This window comes from Hypomesus nipponensis, chromosome 1, assembly GCF_054491055.1.
Source record: "Hypomesus nipponensis isolate SF chromosome 1, ASM5449105v1, whole genome shotgun sequence".
In the NCBI taxonomy this organism is placed as follows: domain Eukaryota; kingdom Metazoa; phylum Chordata; class Actinopteri; order Osmeriformes; family Osmeridae; genus Hypomesus; species Hypomesus nipponensis.
This window is the reverse complement of record NC_140361.1, coordinates 11,110,637-11,126,850: the sequence shown is the minus strand read 5'-3', so window position 1 is coordinate 11,126,850 and position 16,214 is coordinate 11,110,637. Positions and strand designations below refer to the sequence as shown.

General features: G+C 45.4%; 1 protein-coding gene across 11 annotated transcripts in view; it reads left to right on the top strand.

The window, feature by feature from the left end:
- Positions 1-16,214, top strand: part of diaph2 (diaphanous-related formin 2) — a 319,038-nt gene that overhangs the window by 110,912 nt on the left and 191,912 nt on the right. For all 11 annotated transcript variants that reach the window (XM_084690922.1, XM_084690925.1, XM_084690924.1 and 8 more), the window contains 2 exons: positions 6,553-6,921; positions 11,523-11,637. In XM_084690922.1, coding sequence (XP_084547048.1) covers positions 6,553-6,921; positions 11,523-11,637 — 484 coding nt within the window. The remainder of the gene's footprint in view (positions 1-6,552; positions 6,922-11,522; positions 11,638-16,214) is intronic.

Sequence of the window (16,214 nt, the reverse complement as noted above, 5' to 3'; positions counted from 1 at the left end):
AGGATTTGATATTGGTAAATTTCTCCATCGCAGCCTGTTCTATGCAATTGTATCAGCACAGGGATGGATTGCCTTTCTCTTCTGGCCCTCGCACCACCATCTTTTACCAGAGCAAACCTCTTCAACCACAGCACAGCAAATGACTGCTATTTCCTCCTTAACCCAATTTGACACACTTTAGTGCTGCCTAGGGACAAAAGAGCATTTTGCTTCACTGCTTACTGGATTTAATAGAAACCAATGCTGAGAGGAGCTATAGAATCCATACCAGAGATGATCCTTTCGAAACCAACTATTCGGCCAGTACATAAGTCCAGTCTCTTCCCCATTTCTCTGTCTCCTGGTCTACCAGTACATGTAGCTTTGTGTTCTGGACTGTTCCCAAAGAGCGGTTGCTTTCATTAAGGTTCACGGCTGCCCCTGGCAACCCTTTGTTCCTCAGTTCTTCATCGAATGTGGAGGGAAGCATTAGCGGCAAGGTTTGGCCTCCATCTTGGCCAACACTGAGCCCCCCCCCCCCCCCCCTCTTATGCCCTCTCTCCCCGTCCAGACTTCACTTAATTTGTGTGCAGTCCTTACTCTCCCTCTTCATCTGCCTGAGTGCCGTGTCACCACTCGTTACCTGCTCCCTCTGCCAAACTCGTTCATCACTCGCTCAGCGCCCAACGACTGCCCGCCCGCACGCACATATTCATGAGGCCATCACAGTGGCCGTGGTGGCACTCCGCCTCCTCCCCTCTCATCACTCTCTATCATCCCCTCTTTTTCTACGCTCTGTCTCTCCAACCCGCCTCTTCCTCTCCTCACCGCAGTGAGCACATCAAGGCATCGTCTGCTTACTTGCGTTCTCTCGGTGGATTGTGTGTGCGCGTGTGTGCATGTGTGTGTTTTTAAAGCTTTCTCCCTATAAAACACCTCCCCCCCCCCCCCCGCCCCCCTCTCTCCCTCCACACATGCACACATACACCCACACATACCCAGCAGGCCTGGGTCTTTTGAAGCCAGGCTGTTTGTGGTGCATTAACAGGTAGTATAGTGCAGGAAAGCCCTTGAGAGGCGGACCTCTTCATCCTGTGCTCCTCTGAATGCTCCTTCAAAGACCCGCTGCTGCTGGAGCGTTTCACATCAACAGACATGTGCCTCGATGGAGAAAGGCAAACTAACAGGAAGCTAGCGTCAATAGGGCTGTGAGCGCATCGGCATAGCACAGTGGGTAATTTGGCATGGCTAAAATCGAGTTTAAACACACGTTGCGATGCACACTAGAAAACACTGTTCACCCAATTACAGCTTTTATTCCACTTGTTCCTGGAAGTGGTTCTCTCAATGACTTGCATATTGGCTCCAGCAGCAACACAAACCTGTAGTGAATTTGATCTATTTTGGCTTCGGGTCCAACATTATATTTTGTCACTAGTTAAATCACTATCATGTAGCCCATTTAGATAATTTAGCGAGTTAGGATTTCAAATTGTCAAAGATGGCATTTGTCTGTAGCAACTGTACCGCAAGTATCAAATACAAAAAAAAAGGTTTTTCAATTATATCATAGCCTTTAATGTACATAGTTGTTAAACACCTCTCACAGGGACACCTTCTGATTTGTGTTTTTCTCACTTGCCTTGAAAACAGTTTGACAGTGGAGCCTTTGAAACTGGGTTTTTGAAACTACAGCAGCAGATACCAGACAAAAATGTATAATTATGTAACCTAATCCACCTTTGACACAGCCCCGCGTAAAGCCATTTTCCTCCAGAGCACCAAACCTTTAAATCCATGTGAAGACACTCAGTTTGTTCATCAAAGCTCCCCGCACCGCATCTGGAATTTTATTGAATATGAATGAAGTGTAAACTGCTCATCTTGTCGACAGAACTCTCTCAGATATAAGAGCATGGGAGTCTCCTCGCCCCTGCTTCACACCTTGTCAGTGAACCCAGGCATTTAATGAGCCTCTGTCTCAGGCAGCGTTGGCATTATAACAAGCAGGCCGTTTGATGTGTCTGTTTGATTATCCTCCTGATCTGATGGAGCACAGGTTTTCCCTGTAAACATCGACAAGACACAATAAAATTGCAACAAATGGAGCTGTTCCACCCGCCCCCTAACCCTTGCTAACCCAGCTGTGCTGCAGGAGGAGGAGGAGGAGGTGGAGATGGAGGGAGGTAATCGTAGAATTGGCTCAGGCTGAAATGAATAATGTAAAACTGCGTTGTTACCTCAGAGCACTCTGTGTGCCATCCCATTAATCGGTTTTAACAACCTGGCGGTCATGGAGCTGACCCAGCACAGCCCAGTGTCTGGATAGAGGCATTGCAGTCCTCTCTCTCTCTCTTTTTATTTTGCTCTCTCTCACTACCAGTCTTCCTGCTGCTCTCTCTCATTACTGCGTCGAGCCGAACAGGTAATGACAGTGTAGCGCTCACAATGCGCTCGTTGCTGCCATGTGTTCACTGCCATTGCCATGAGTTACAGCCAAGCAGTTCACCAGCACAAATGTAGTCGCAGTTAACATGCTCGCCGGGGGCATTTTGATAGGTTATTAACGGGCAGCACTGTGCTAACATGTGCTGAAACATGTAGTTATTGCACAGCCCTGCAAATGAACCTGTCTGAAGTTTTGAAATAAACATATCCCAGCCATGTCCCGGGAAAAGTTGGGCCTTGCGGGTAAAGGTTTTGAATATAGAGATCCAGTCCAGAGGGTAAACCAAAAGTTTCCCCTTTCCCTTCAAAATGGCACTTTATGGCCACTTTCAAAACTCGCGCAAAATGGAAATTCTTTTTTTGGTCTCCATCTCCTTTCCATTAAACATGTTAAATATTTAATTCTCCTCAGTCCACAGCAGCGCTGGCTCTGTAGGAATGGCTCTGTATCAATACGTTACAGCAGCTGCCGACAATGTAGCCAGCCATGCCCTCCCTCCTGTTGAAGCCTTTCTTTTTTTCTTTTTTGCGAGGTCACACAGAGGGAAATATCAAAGCACATAATATGCTGTATTAAAGTAAATTTCTCCGTATAAAGCCCAGTGCTTCGCCGGCCAGAGAGAGAGAGAGTGGTGGCGGCCATCAAAAAGACTAGTGTAAGAGTGAGAATTGCTGTGGCATGAAACACCATGTAGAACCACAGTAGGGCTGCTGAGAGCCTTGTGTTTGAACAGAACTATCTTCCACTGTGTCATTCTCACCCCGGGGACAATGATGTGATCGTGAATAAATTGCACTGGTTACAGTTTAGAAGGATTATGATTCAACAATGTTCAGGTTGTGTTATGATGTTAACTTACAGTCACACATATTCTGTGAATATGTGCATACCCCAATGGTGCTTAAAGCTAATGTCTTGCTTTATCTCTGACACTAATACCCTCGGTAGCACGCTCTGTTGCTCTAACTTTTGTCTGTGTTTGGTGTACTGGAATCGATGTACTAGTATTCTGTATCTTTGTCTTCCTAACTTACCTCTGTGTGTACATTTCTGTTGCTTTCTGTGCTTGTCCCTCTGTTTGTTGTGTGTGTTTGTGTGTGTGTGTGTGTTAATGTGCTGTCTGTCCAGTTAACTAGTGAGAAAGACAAGCTCAAAGAGGCTCAGAAACTCATCAGGGAAACTGAGGCCAAGGTGGGTGTCTCCTGTGCATATGTGTCCCTCTCTCCACTCTGCCTGCATGCCTGGAAATGATACTGCTTGAGAACATCTTCATTTACATCTACAGCAAGTTGTATTCAACAGAATTGGTTAATCAGTTGCCATCAATATATCGGCACCAATGAAATTCAATTTTTGTCAGTAAACACTTTCTGACCAAATACCTCCATTGCTCATTAACGATAATATTATGGGTGGAATCTTTAATTGTAGGAAAGTCCTAGTTAATTACCAGCCAGTCTGACCCCCTTGTTGATTCCTAAACACTGTGAATATCACAGTAGAGGACTTAGATTTCATATCAGCCCACTCTGCTTTGCTAATCACTGCTCCAGATGAGGCTAGGGAGATGGCTGGCTGCCAAGAAGCCATTAGGACAACCAGCCTACCTCCACTCACCTCACTATGACCCCCAGCAAGCAGTGATCCCAGCCTAGGCTGTTACTGTGAAAGCCTTGCCAAAACAACTGTTACTGTGAAAGCCTAGCCAAAACAACTGTTACTGTGAAAGCCTAGCCAAAACAACTGTGAGCTTCATACATGCTTATGAGAGGAGAGGTGAACCAGTCCCAACAAGAAACAGCCAACACCAGAAACGAAGCTCTGTTGCTATGTGAAGCCAGAAACTTGGGTTGCTGTCTGGGGGCAAGGTAGTTTGAGTTTTGATCTTGGGACAGAGGGTGTGAAGAGTGTCATATTGCTCAGATCCCTGGGGTGCCGCTTAATACTAGGCCTGATTAGCATTCTTTAGACACTGCAGGGCCCAGCGTGATGAGAGAACAAAAAAGTGTTAGGGAAAGAGAGAGACAGAGAGAGATAGGCGAGAGGGAGAGAAAGAGAATGAGATGGAGAGAGGCAAGAGAGAGACAGAGAGGGGGGGGGGGGGGGGGCAAGCATGTGAGTGGGGTCTTCTGAATGCGGCAACGATGGCACTCTAATTTAGCAGCTAATTTGCTGCCATTCTCTCGTATTAATCTTAAAAGAGAAAATGGGCCACGACGGGCCGGAGATTGACAGACGTATAATCATTGGACGGGGGCTTTCGTCGAGGGGCTCAGGGCTGCCGGTCTCAAATGCTCCTCACGCTACACCTTTTTAATTTCCTTCCTAATAAACAATCGGCTGATGGCATTGTGTAATCAAACACTTTGTAATGCCTTTAAAGATGAGACCAGTCACATATTACCCACATAATCAAGAGAGCAGGGGGAAGGCCACTTGGAAGGGAATTGGTTTCGGAAATGAGAAACTTGCTCGCAGTCAGTCTTATTGGAAAAGTGCCCGGCAACTTTTCCGAATAAAGGCCCCTAATCTAAACCAAAGGTCAAACCCTATCTATGCTATGGCACCTCTAATTCTTCTATCTGCATATGTTTTGTCTCTTAACAGTCTTTCACAACTGTTATCAAGGTTTATATAAAAAAGAAAAGAAAAAATGTTTATACTGTGGAGCCCCTTAATAGGGTAGATGTGTCCGGGTCTGGCTCTTATCAGTAATGGGTTTAATTCACTCCTGTCTGCTGCCTAATAGCCTGTCTTTGCCAGAATCTTTCATCTGGACTTTTGCATGCTGTGGCAACATTTCTTATCTTTCTGTAAAACCATGGTCGAGCCTCTCCTGCTACCTCCCCTATGTTTACACCTTTGTGCCAATGACGCACCAAAAGGTAATATGTTTAATTGTGAATACAGCACCATATGTATGTATAGCTCTGGCCGAGATTGCTGGAGTAAGTGTTAGTATAGTTTTAGAATTCCATTAGGGGTTCTCATTAGCTAAACTGGTTCAGGTGGCCGTATCACTTCCATACACTTTATCTATTAGCAAATTGCAGAAGCAATTTTCCTGTTAATCAACTCCCAACAGTTCAGGCTCACCTATTACGGGCTCTGATTAAATGAAATGCGTACCGAATCATACACAGGCATCGCGCGGTAAACGTTTGAACAGCGTGACTTTTCCTTAAATAGGAAAGAAATTATGTTCTCGTCATGGAAATTATTCTTCAGAATGAACGCATGTTACACAGACACGTTCTTTTTTCCTTGCCTTTCTTTTGCCCTCTGCTCGTCTGTCGCACATGTCCCCTGTGCTCTCCGATGACCACAGCACTGACAGTGACCATAGCTTTTAGAGTCCCACTACACGTGATTACAGATGGTGTATTTCAGCAGACCACACAGATATATGGTGTCCAAAGTTTACTCTTTGTTTGTAAAGTCCTCGATGTAACCATTTTATAAGCTTTCCATGCAAGGAAATTGATTCAGTAATTTGCTCAGTAAAACAAATATATGCACACACACAGTGAAGTTATCACCCAGTACTGAAAGCAATTCATGTTAACTTACAATTCTGCACGCACAACACCCACAGCCACACATCAGGAAACTCATCATGAACACTGGTAGTGGAGAGCATGAGGTATCTCCCTACATTTGAACTACATTAAATATATCTGGGACCTCAGCTCAAGGAATCCAAATAACCCAGACTCCCAGCTGTAGCATTGGAACTAAGAACTCCTCTGAGATTTGATGGGGCATCATCGTTCTTTTTGCAATAGAGCAAACATCTAGTTCTGTTAGGGAATGTGACTGGAGCTGAAAGAGGGGTACAACAGTCCCTTGCCATGCTTTTATCAACTGTCCTCACACTTAGCAATAAACACACACACACACACACATGGGTACACACACACACACGCACACACATAGACATAGAAACACAAATACAAATTCACTCACAGCATCCCAAATGCATTACACTAGCTTTGAGGGTGACAGTCGTGTAATGGTGGTAAAAGCATTGGGCCCCAGGTCCCCAGACCCTGATCTTGACTGACAGGGATTTTTGGGGGGATGGGTGTCGTACCGTCTCTTACATCACTCCCTCGTGTCAACAGGTTGCAGCTGGACCAGCAGCAGCTGGGACTGGAGTGCCCCCACCACCACCCATACCAGGGGGGGCAGCTCCTCCACCCCCTCCCCCGCCTCCCCCACCGCCGCCCCCACCTGGCGGAGGTCCCCCTCCTCCTCCTCCTCCTCCTCCACCACCTCCCCCCGGCATGGCCGGCATGCCACCTCCTCCCCCTCCTCCTCCAGGTGGTGGACCCCCACCTCCACCAGGCTGTGGCCCACCACCGCCCCCCGGAGGGCCTCCAGGGTTTGCCTTTCCGCCCCCTGCCATGCCTGTCATCAAGCTGCCTTACGGACTGGAGCCCAAGAAGATCTACAAGCCTGAGACGGTCATGAAGAGGGTCAACTGGTCCAAGGTACGGTGACACAACCTGTTGGACGTCAACTTTATTTATGACTCTCATTCTGTGCTGAAATGACATCATTACAAAATGTGTCTTAATGCTGTTGTGAATAATGCCGAGGTTGTCTGCTTGATTTCTAGATTTCTAGAGTTCTTCCATAATGAAAAGAAACATTTTAAAGGGACCTGAAGGTCCAATCTACTTTGAGCTCCATGGTGATTCCAAGTCTATTCATGTTTGGCATTCTCCGAGGGTCAACAGTCCCCCACACTTAATCATTAAGATACCGCTGTAAACTATGTTCAATTGCACTCACACCTAGCATAATTTGTCCTTGCACTCACACTCCAAGCTAATGTCACTTGAGAAAGAGTTTTGGTTGTGTAACATGCTACAATTCTAATAGGATTTCAGAAGGGCATTCTTCTTAATGTGGGTTTTTATTTTACCATGGTTCCATTGCCTCAGGACCTCTCAGAATTGCAAATGCCATGCATGTTTTTGTGCTTTGCATATGGTTATGTTTGAACTCTCTGAGTTCTTTTTAATTATTGACAAATGCCAAAATAACTAACTAACCTAGATTCAGCCCCCCCCCCCCCCCCCTCCCAAAAATATCTTAAATTAAATATAGTAAAAATAAAAATAATGTAGTAGTTGAAGTTCATTAGTGACACACAAACAGTTTCCCACTTTTTGATTGTGGCTATTTACTCTGACATAATGCAAAACATATGGATTGATGAATTCATGCCTTGATTTATGGTTGTTATTCATAATTTTAAAACTAGTTCTTCCCATCCTTGATTGTGATTGGCTTTATCGCGTTTCATGCCGTTGTAAAATCCAGCATAACCATTACAGGTTGTCCTCATAACATTCTTTAACATTTCATATTACTGCGCATCGAATATTTCAAATTAAAAAAAGATGGCAAAGGTGTCCATCTGGCTGTTGCGTGGCAACGATTTATGTAGGAACTATACTTTGAGGTAGCGGAAGAATTACGGTTTATTATTAAACTATTTTGTTTCTAATTGCTTTTATTTATCAAACCATATCATATATCTGTAGTAACAGTTTTAGAAAAGCAATAAGCCCCAAGAGGCCGTGTTTTGCGCAGATTTTAGAACATGTAAGGGGTTTTTCGGCACTCTTCTTTGTGTCGTGCCTAACAACTCCCCTTACCTGTTCTAAAATTAACGCAAAACACAGCCTCTTGGGGCTTATTGCTTAAATAACATTGTTTGCCAATCCATTCAGGTACAGTGACCCAGGTAATATTATTTATCATTGCACATCAACCAATAAGTGGAAAGCTGTTTTATTATGCAGTTAAAGATAACACATTTGTTTCATTATTATTAGCCTGTTCTCTCTCTCTATACATACGTGTGTGTGCGTGTGTGTGTGTGTGCGCATATATACACACATGCACACACATATACATTGTTGCGTGCGTGCATGCGTGTGTGTTGGTAGAACGTGGTTATATTCACAAGCCCTCTTTGACACCTCTATTTTCCTGTGCTGAATGGAAGGAATATGCATGTGCATTAACCTTGCCTCGGCAGACGTTGGAGCTGGGACATGCAAATGAAATAGCACTAGATAGCACTCAAAGGCATTCATAGCCTCCTGAGGAAAAGCAATCTGTGTCTCTTGTGTCGATTAAGTGAGACTGGAGTCATCTGTCTCCTCTGTTTGGAGCAGATGGAGGCATGGAGATGCCAGAACCACCGTGTTATGGCTTGGAAAAAAAAAAAAAGAAAAAAAAAAGATGCGGGAGGTGAAGAATACATACAGCTGTACGACCCCATCACCATCCACACCATCTGAAGCACCACACCACATATGAATGTGTACATGTTTATTGGGTGCCTGTGAAGATAGAGGAAGGGAGCCTTATCTTGCTGATGATGCAGTACCACTATGTGAATATGTTTGAAGGAAAGAAGCAGCCTGTCTGTTTGTGAGAGGGAGAGGGAGGGCAAGGGAGAGGGGGAAGGAGGGAGAGAGAGACAAGGAGGAAGCGAGAATTGAATTGGGGAGACAGTCGATACGCTTGACTTGATTTTTAAGAATCACCCAAAGGAGACTCATCATATCAGCTGGATAAAATAAAAAATAAAAAAGTATTTATACAAAGTGAAAAGTGCTTGGAATCCAGCCATGAGTCATAGACATTTATACTGTATACATTTTTTGCATGTAACATATTTTCAAGCATTGACATTGGAGATTGCTGCCTGGAGGTAGTGTAATGCAATTTCTCTTATGGTTAGCACAGCTACACGGGGGAACAACATGTTCAGAGGGGAGAGCAAATGATTACACAGTCTTTGAGGCTGCACACAGCCCACAACAAGCCACCACACATTTACAGCAGGGAAAACCTGGTTGATTTGAGGGGGGTATGTGTGAAAAATACAATCATCTTAAAACACACTACACTGAAAAAGGAAGAGACCTTCCCACATTAGTTTAGCACACAAAGACTGGACTACCTTCAAGGTTAGTGGGATGTTGAATCAGGCAGTCGTCACAGTTGTCTTGTACTGTATCAAGGGGACTTGCCAGTCCAGTCTGAAGCTGAACTTAGTGTCGAGAGGAGGGGTGGAGATTGTAGGGTAGGACATCCCAGGGTGGTGTTAAGCGTGCTGTTATGTTACATAGTTCACTGAGTGTGGTGGAAGTGTGGCTCGGGGCTATTGTGGGTTGCTGTCAGTAGTTACTGTCATGTCACATGGGCAAGCTGAGCGACAGGCTCCCTTCAAGTGTTGTGCTCACATGTGGTTCACATCCCTTGCATGTTTTTTACGCCCACATTTTGTTGTTGTTGTTGTAAATATTCAAACGCATACTGTACATTACATACTTTCTCACACACACACACACACACACACATTTAGAAATTCCCATTTGTTGATACTATTGATTTTATCATTTGCACAATATTCAGACATTCACACTGCCAAAGTACATCCCTGTTTTATGGTGATGATGATTCCTGAACATGATAACGTTATTATTCTTTTTTTCTCTGCCACTGCAAGACTTGGACTGAACAATGCAATTGTCTATAGACAAGTCAATTTGGATTTACAAATGATGCAGAACTATAATTATCCTTTTTAGGGTGATGCTGCTGTAATTATATAAATTAGCACAACAATACTCTTATAGAGACAGAAATGCAAGGCAGAAGCGAGACAGGATCCAAAAACATTTCCTTGTTCCCGGAATCTGGGAAGTCGTTGGCAACCAATAATTCAATGGAATTATGTGCACAGACATTCTAATGCTGCGGTTTAGCATTTCTTTGTAAAGTTCAATAGGCCATCATCAGTGTTCACAATGGCAGCCATTCTAGTCTGCCCTGAACTTTGTATTCACAATAGTTTGTCTTTGTGTCTTGGCTGTCAAACTTCAAAGCAATCACTTAGAGTATTTGAATTGGACCCTTTAGTCAGAGTCATTGCCAGTTATTCTCTTCTTACTCAGTCTCTACAGTGCATGCATACTTGGACCCTTATAAGGATGTATACATTGTTCCCATCTGGTTGTGAAGTACATAGGGAAAATCAAACCCATTTTGATTGTTTTGTATGCTATTTCACTAGCCTTTCAGAGCCTTTTGCAGTTCTGCAGTTCAAATTGTACAGGCCATGGGGTTGGCATCGACCACTTTCAATTCTTCTAAATGGCCCTTGGTAGCAGAAGAGAAGCCCACTGGTGCTGCACTCCCAACAATAAGCGGCCACAACCTCTGCTGTACACAACTTCTACTTCTCATTGGCCACGTTCTCCATTAAAAGCCCTTTGGCCACCATTATGCCACTCTGCCAGTGAGCCACCGTCCCCCTCCCCCTAGCTCCATGGCTTTTACACCAAATGCCTGTTATCAAGTGGAGCCCTCTCCCTGGACCCGTGTCTCCCTCTAGATCAGGTGCTCAGTCTCCGGGGGGGGGGAGCTGTCGCTCCTCGTGTTGTCAAAGGGCTAATGACAGAGGTGCAACAAGCCGCTTGTCCTGCCCGCACACGAGTGCCACGGCAAGTGCCATCGCAGAGCCACTCGACACATCCCATAATGGACTGGCGAAGGACAGCACCACGCACATTAGCAGGCAATTATCATCACAAACAGCACGGAGGTGCTCATTCCATATGTTTTGGCAGACAGCAGCTGGGGTAACGGTACTTAACGTGGGGCGCTAGATGCTGCGTAAACAGTTGAAGCCTTGCGGTTAGGTGTGAGTCGTGTCGAGAGGCGTTCCAATTCTCCTGTGGAGAAGGAGATGAGAGCCTTAAAGTCTTGGGTTCAGCAAGGGTCTATCCACATGTTATTGTTCCCTAATCTCACAGGACCTCGTCCCCTTTCATGCAAATGTTCCACCAAACTGTGAGAAGTGCATAGTTGCACTGTTGTGTCTCCATTTATTTCTTTAAATACACTTGAAATTTTCTTTTTTTTTTCTCGTTTTTTTTTTCTTCGTTTTTTGAAGTTAAAGTGAGAGGTTTTGTTGGGACCTGCTATTTGAGTGGCAGGAAGGGCATGTGGAATGGCAGCGTTTGATTGTGCAGATAATGGAACTTTTCCTCTGTCATTGCAGATAGTGCCTCAGGAAATGGCAGAGAATTGCTTCTGGATCAAAGCAAAGGAGGACAAGTTTGAGCATCCTGACCTCCTAGCCCAACTCTCCCTCAGCTTCTCATCCAAGACCAAAGGTAAGCTTTTTTTCCCCTGCCTGTTGCTATGGCGAACACAACTCATACTGCATGAAGCCACTTCTATGCTGGATGAAACAGGTGCTTTCATCCTACTTACACAGTGGAAACCTTCTCAGTTAATTGTTCATTCATCATCCTAACTCATTGTGCTGTATCTACTGAGTACGGTTTTGGCAGGTTTCTCTGTTTGTTTGTTGTTGTTGTGTGTGTGTGTGTGTGTGTGTGTGTGTGTTTATGTATACTGAGGACAGTCATGCTTGACTTGACTGCTGCCTTTTCCAGACCAGTGGCTGGTCCTTCGGAGAAGCATAGCTTGTGGATGTAGCTCAGGGACTCTCCCGTCCCAGACCGTTTGTTTCTCAGATACACATCCGGCCTGCCACACTCGCTGATGAATAACACAGGCTAAAGAAAGCAGCCTTTTGTTCGTTTGTTTTCGGAGTCGTTTGTGTGTGTGTGTGTGTGTGTATGCGTGTGTGAGGGGAATATGTATTCCTCCCATGACAATGCCATTGTTAGCTAGCTCTCTGACAGCATGTGGACTCTCCTGCTTCATGTGGACATCCTTCATTGGGAGGTGGGAGGGTGTTGGGGGGAGGGGATGGGTGGGGGTATTGAGGGTGAGGTGGGGGGTGGATCATAGCTAGAACCCTGTCATGCAGCACTCTTCTGTGCCTGAGCTTTGTGGTTATTACTTGCAAGTCAACTTTTCTGTCTGTGTGGACAGCCTGGCATTGGCTTTCAGTCTTACCCTACTCATGGGGATCAGCTAGGAAGTGAGCTGATGGACACAGGCAGAGAGGGAGAAAGAGAGAGAACATCGTATTATGTTTACATGCATATGACATCTAATGGTGCCTTTCTTACGCCTTCCATACAGCACATAGCATAGTAGAGCCTCTGTTACATATGTGCTTCTGCTGGCCACACTCACAACAGTTTTTTTATGGATTCCTATCAGATACCCCCTACTGTAGAAACAGTAGATTCTCATGAATAAAATATGCTGTTTAATGTTTGATAGCCCCACTATTTTATTATAATTATGTATTTACAATGTTGTTGGCTTTTTAGTTGTTGCAAGGACCAAGTGCACTTTCTGGGCTTTTAAGATTCTACCAAATTTGGATAACACATACTGCATTAGTAGACAGTCACATTGAAACACGTGATATCTAATTGATCTTCACTGTAAATATACTATATTCAAATATGCAACATTTGTCAAGGAGCTTCTCATGCTGACTGTTATTTTATAGTTTTTCATTGCAGTTCAATTCAAGTTGGCAGGTGCTTCAAATACCGACAAAATATGCTTTTCATGTGTTTCACCTAAGCAAGTGGTTCATACTGGTACCTCAGCTGTTGCAGAGGTGGGTTAGGAAACATAATGTCTGCGTGGGTAAATGAGTCTGTGAGGGTCTGTCTGTCTAACATTGGTACCACACACTATAAATCCTCACAGCTGAACTGCCAAACCAATCGCTGGAACAAACCAACTTCATTTATCTGGAAAATTGTCCCTTCATTTATGTAGCGCCGTTTTTGGCCCTGCACTTAACACGTTGGTTTTTCTCCTATTTTCTTTCCCGTCCCTTCTGTTCCTTTATCTCAAGGCTGGTATTTATAAGTGAAGCACGAGTCTGGGGACTGTTGTATCGTGAAGGATGAGGCAAGCAGGTGTAAATGCCTTCCCTGTGGAGCTGCCCCCAGAACATGGTGCAAAAAGGCTTGTGTTAACTCACTGTTCCCTGGGAGTCATGCTTGTTACTAGCATTGTCAAAGAACAACAACCGAGGAAAAAATAAAACAAACCTACAACCAACCAATAGCACTTTTCTAACCTTCATCAGCGCACATTTCACTCAGAGAACTTTAGCTCAGAAACCACTGGGAGTGTACAACTGCTACAACTCTCCTGCTGGTTCAAGAGCCACAGACCTTTAATAGGTTTTAACAAGAAAGGGACAACATAATCAATAGGGATTTCAAGCTCAGCTTCCAGCCTCTTAAGATGATCAGATTTGTACTGTATTTCCAATTAGATCTACCTTGCCACAGTTACAGCAACATCCACACAGCGCTCCAGCTAAATACATCAGTGAAGGGACTGTTGGAAGTACAGTAGACTTGCTTGCATATCTTAACTTTTCCCAACTGGCTCAGCCTTTCCTAACTGCGGCTGTAGTAATGAAGTGGGCAGGTATTCATTGAATGCTCAGCCCTCCTCACCCATATAGATTGACCCCATCCATCCAGATAGAGGAAAAGAAGTGCTGCTTTGACCTTTCAGAGAGCTGTGTCAGCAGAATAGTGGGTCCTTGGAGCCAAGACCAGGTGACCTCCACCTGTACCCTGCTCCTCCGTCCAAGTCACCCTGAGACCCCCTCCATCCCAGCCAGGCCACACAGGGCCGCGAGGCTGCTCAATCAATCCTCCAACCCTTTTTCTTCCAAGTTGCTCCCCAGTAACCTCTCCTTCTTCTTCAGTCGGTCAGACATCACTGCAGGGCTGGGGGAAATGTAAGTGTCCCCTTGTGCTGGTTCTATTTGTTCTGCTGTATTTATATCGCTGCTGCCGGGCAGCCCGCCTGCTTCATTGTATTGTTATTTTGTCCCCCCCCCCCACCCCCCCACACACACACACAGCTGGCTGTTTGGCCTTTTCCAACTCGATCCCTCATTCGCCGTTTCTCTCTTTTCCTTTACCCTCGACTCCTTTCACTCCGCGGTATCAATCAGTGGTTGTGCCTGCTTTCTGCTCCCGGGATCAAATCAGATGCACTCGTGGATTGAGCGCGTAGCATGGCCCGCTGCATTTGAAAAGCAATTCAGTTTCGGGTTGGAGCTTTTCGGTCCTGTTTGAAATAAGATTGATGCTGCCCCCCCCCCCCCTCCCCCCTTCCCCTCTCTTTCTCCTCTAATAGGTTTTCTCGATCTCTGAAGCTCACTCTTAAATAGAGAAAGTGCAGCGATGACTTCTTGTAATAATGACATGTTGACTCTGACATGTTTTCTTAACATCCCCAGCGAGGGAAGTCAAGTTCAGTGAAATTATAGCTTTATAGTTACTGTAACGAATAAGAACAAAATGTAGACACTTGTGTACATATCAGCATTCTTTCGATTGTGTGCTACTTCTGCCAACACACAAGTGGAACTGAATACAAAGTCAACAAAAACATGCACAGCAGTTAACCTGCCGTCAGTAGGGGCCAGATAAGGGGAGGGGGGGGGGGGGGCAGATAACGCTCCCTATCCTCCTCCACGGGTCTTCCTCCTCTCCCTGTGAGGACCAGTCCAGTGGACAGCTCTGCTCTATCTTCTACAAGTGAAGCTCAGAACCAAACATCTGAGGAAGGCGCATGGAAGGACGTCCAGCGATTTATCTTAAGGGAGAAGCCGGGGGTTACACTCGACCTAGCTGAGTGGGGTCATGGGCCACTCCTCTCCCAGCATGCTCCTGTGCTAATGACAGCGAGGCCTCTAATGAACGCGCTCATCTTGCGCCTGCGGCCAGCCAGCATAGAAAGTGGGGTCATGGTCCTTTGGTCTGAACCAGTCATTTAAGTTTAGACGAGCTATTAAAAAAACCCTCTGCAGTCAATGATACTGAAATCCTGGCTTGTTTTGAAGTGAATCCATTCGAGGGACTAATATTTCTTATGGAAACCCACAGAAAGGTAAGTTCCCATGTAGAATTACTTTGCAGACAACATGTCTAGTTTGTGTGAGATGACCTCACTGATTGTAGTTGGAAAGCCTTCGTTAACAACGGGTGAATATGTGTGACATGTAACAGTGACTGTATAGTTGTCACATCCAACACATTCATTCATCTGCACATTGGGTTTCCCACAGTATTCATGCTTGTGTGTCATCATGTCCACTTCTAGACTGTAGGGTCATGTTTCACTGTCCTACAGTAAAGACCTGCTCTTTAGTGAAGGCCTCTCTCCCAATTCCCCCTGCTGCAAAGGGAGTTTGTGTTATCACCTAGAAAGGCCAGCTTATAGAGAAAAAAAAGTGGCCAGAACTGGGGCTCCTGGAGATGTCTGACCCGGGTAGATTCCCTCCATTTATCACCTAGGATTTGATCAAATCCCTCAGCGGTACTCCCCCCCCCCCCCCCCCCCAGCCACCCTGGCGGCTGCCCACCAGCCAAGCCTCAATCCCTGCTACAAAGCCCCGACAGCAGGGCAGTAATGATCCTTTCTGGGATCCAGTAATGATGGAATCAGTGGGGGGTTTAGCCGGCTCCCTGGCTCCCCTAATAAGTCCCCTAATAACTGTGTTAACACCAAGGCAGACCCGGGCCTGATCAAAAGCACTCAGGCGTGGCCTCTGCTGTCGTGCTGTGGTGTTGGCCAACACATGACACCGCCTGAACGCCTGATGTGAAACTGATGACATCCAGAAAGGGGCTTCTGCCCACCTTCAAACCAGCTTCCCGGCGGAGTAACATTGTTTGTGACTGAACTCCACAGGGTGGCCCACACAAGCTACCTACATATTTTTGACTGATCCTTGTTGACTAATACCGATGTGGGGTGCTACTATAGACCTTTGCGGAAA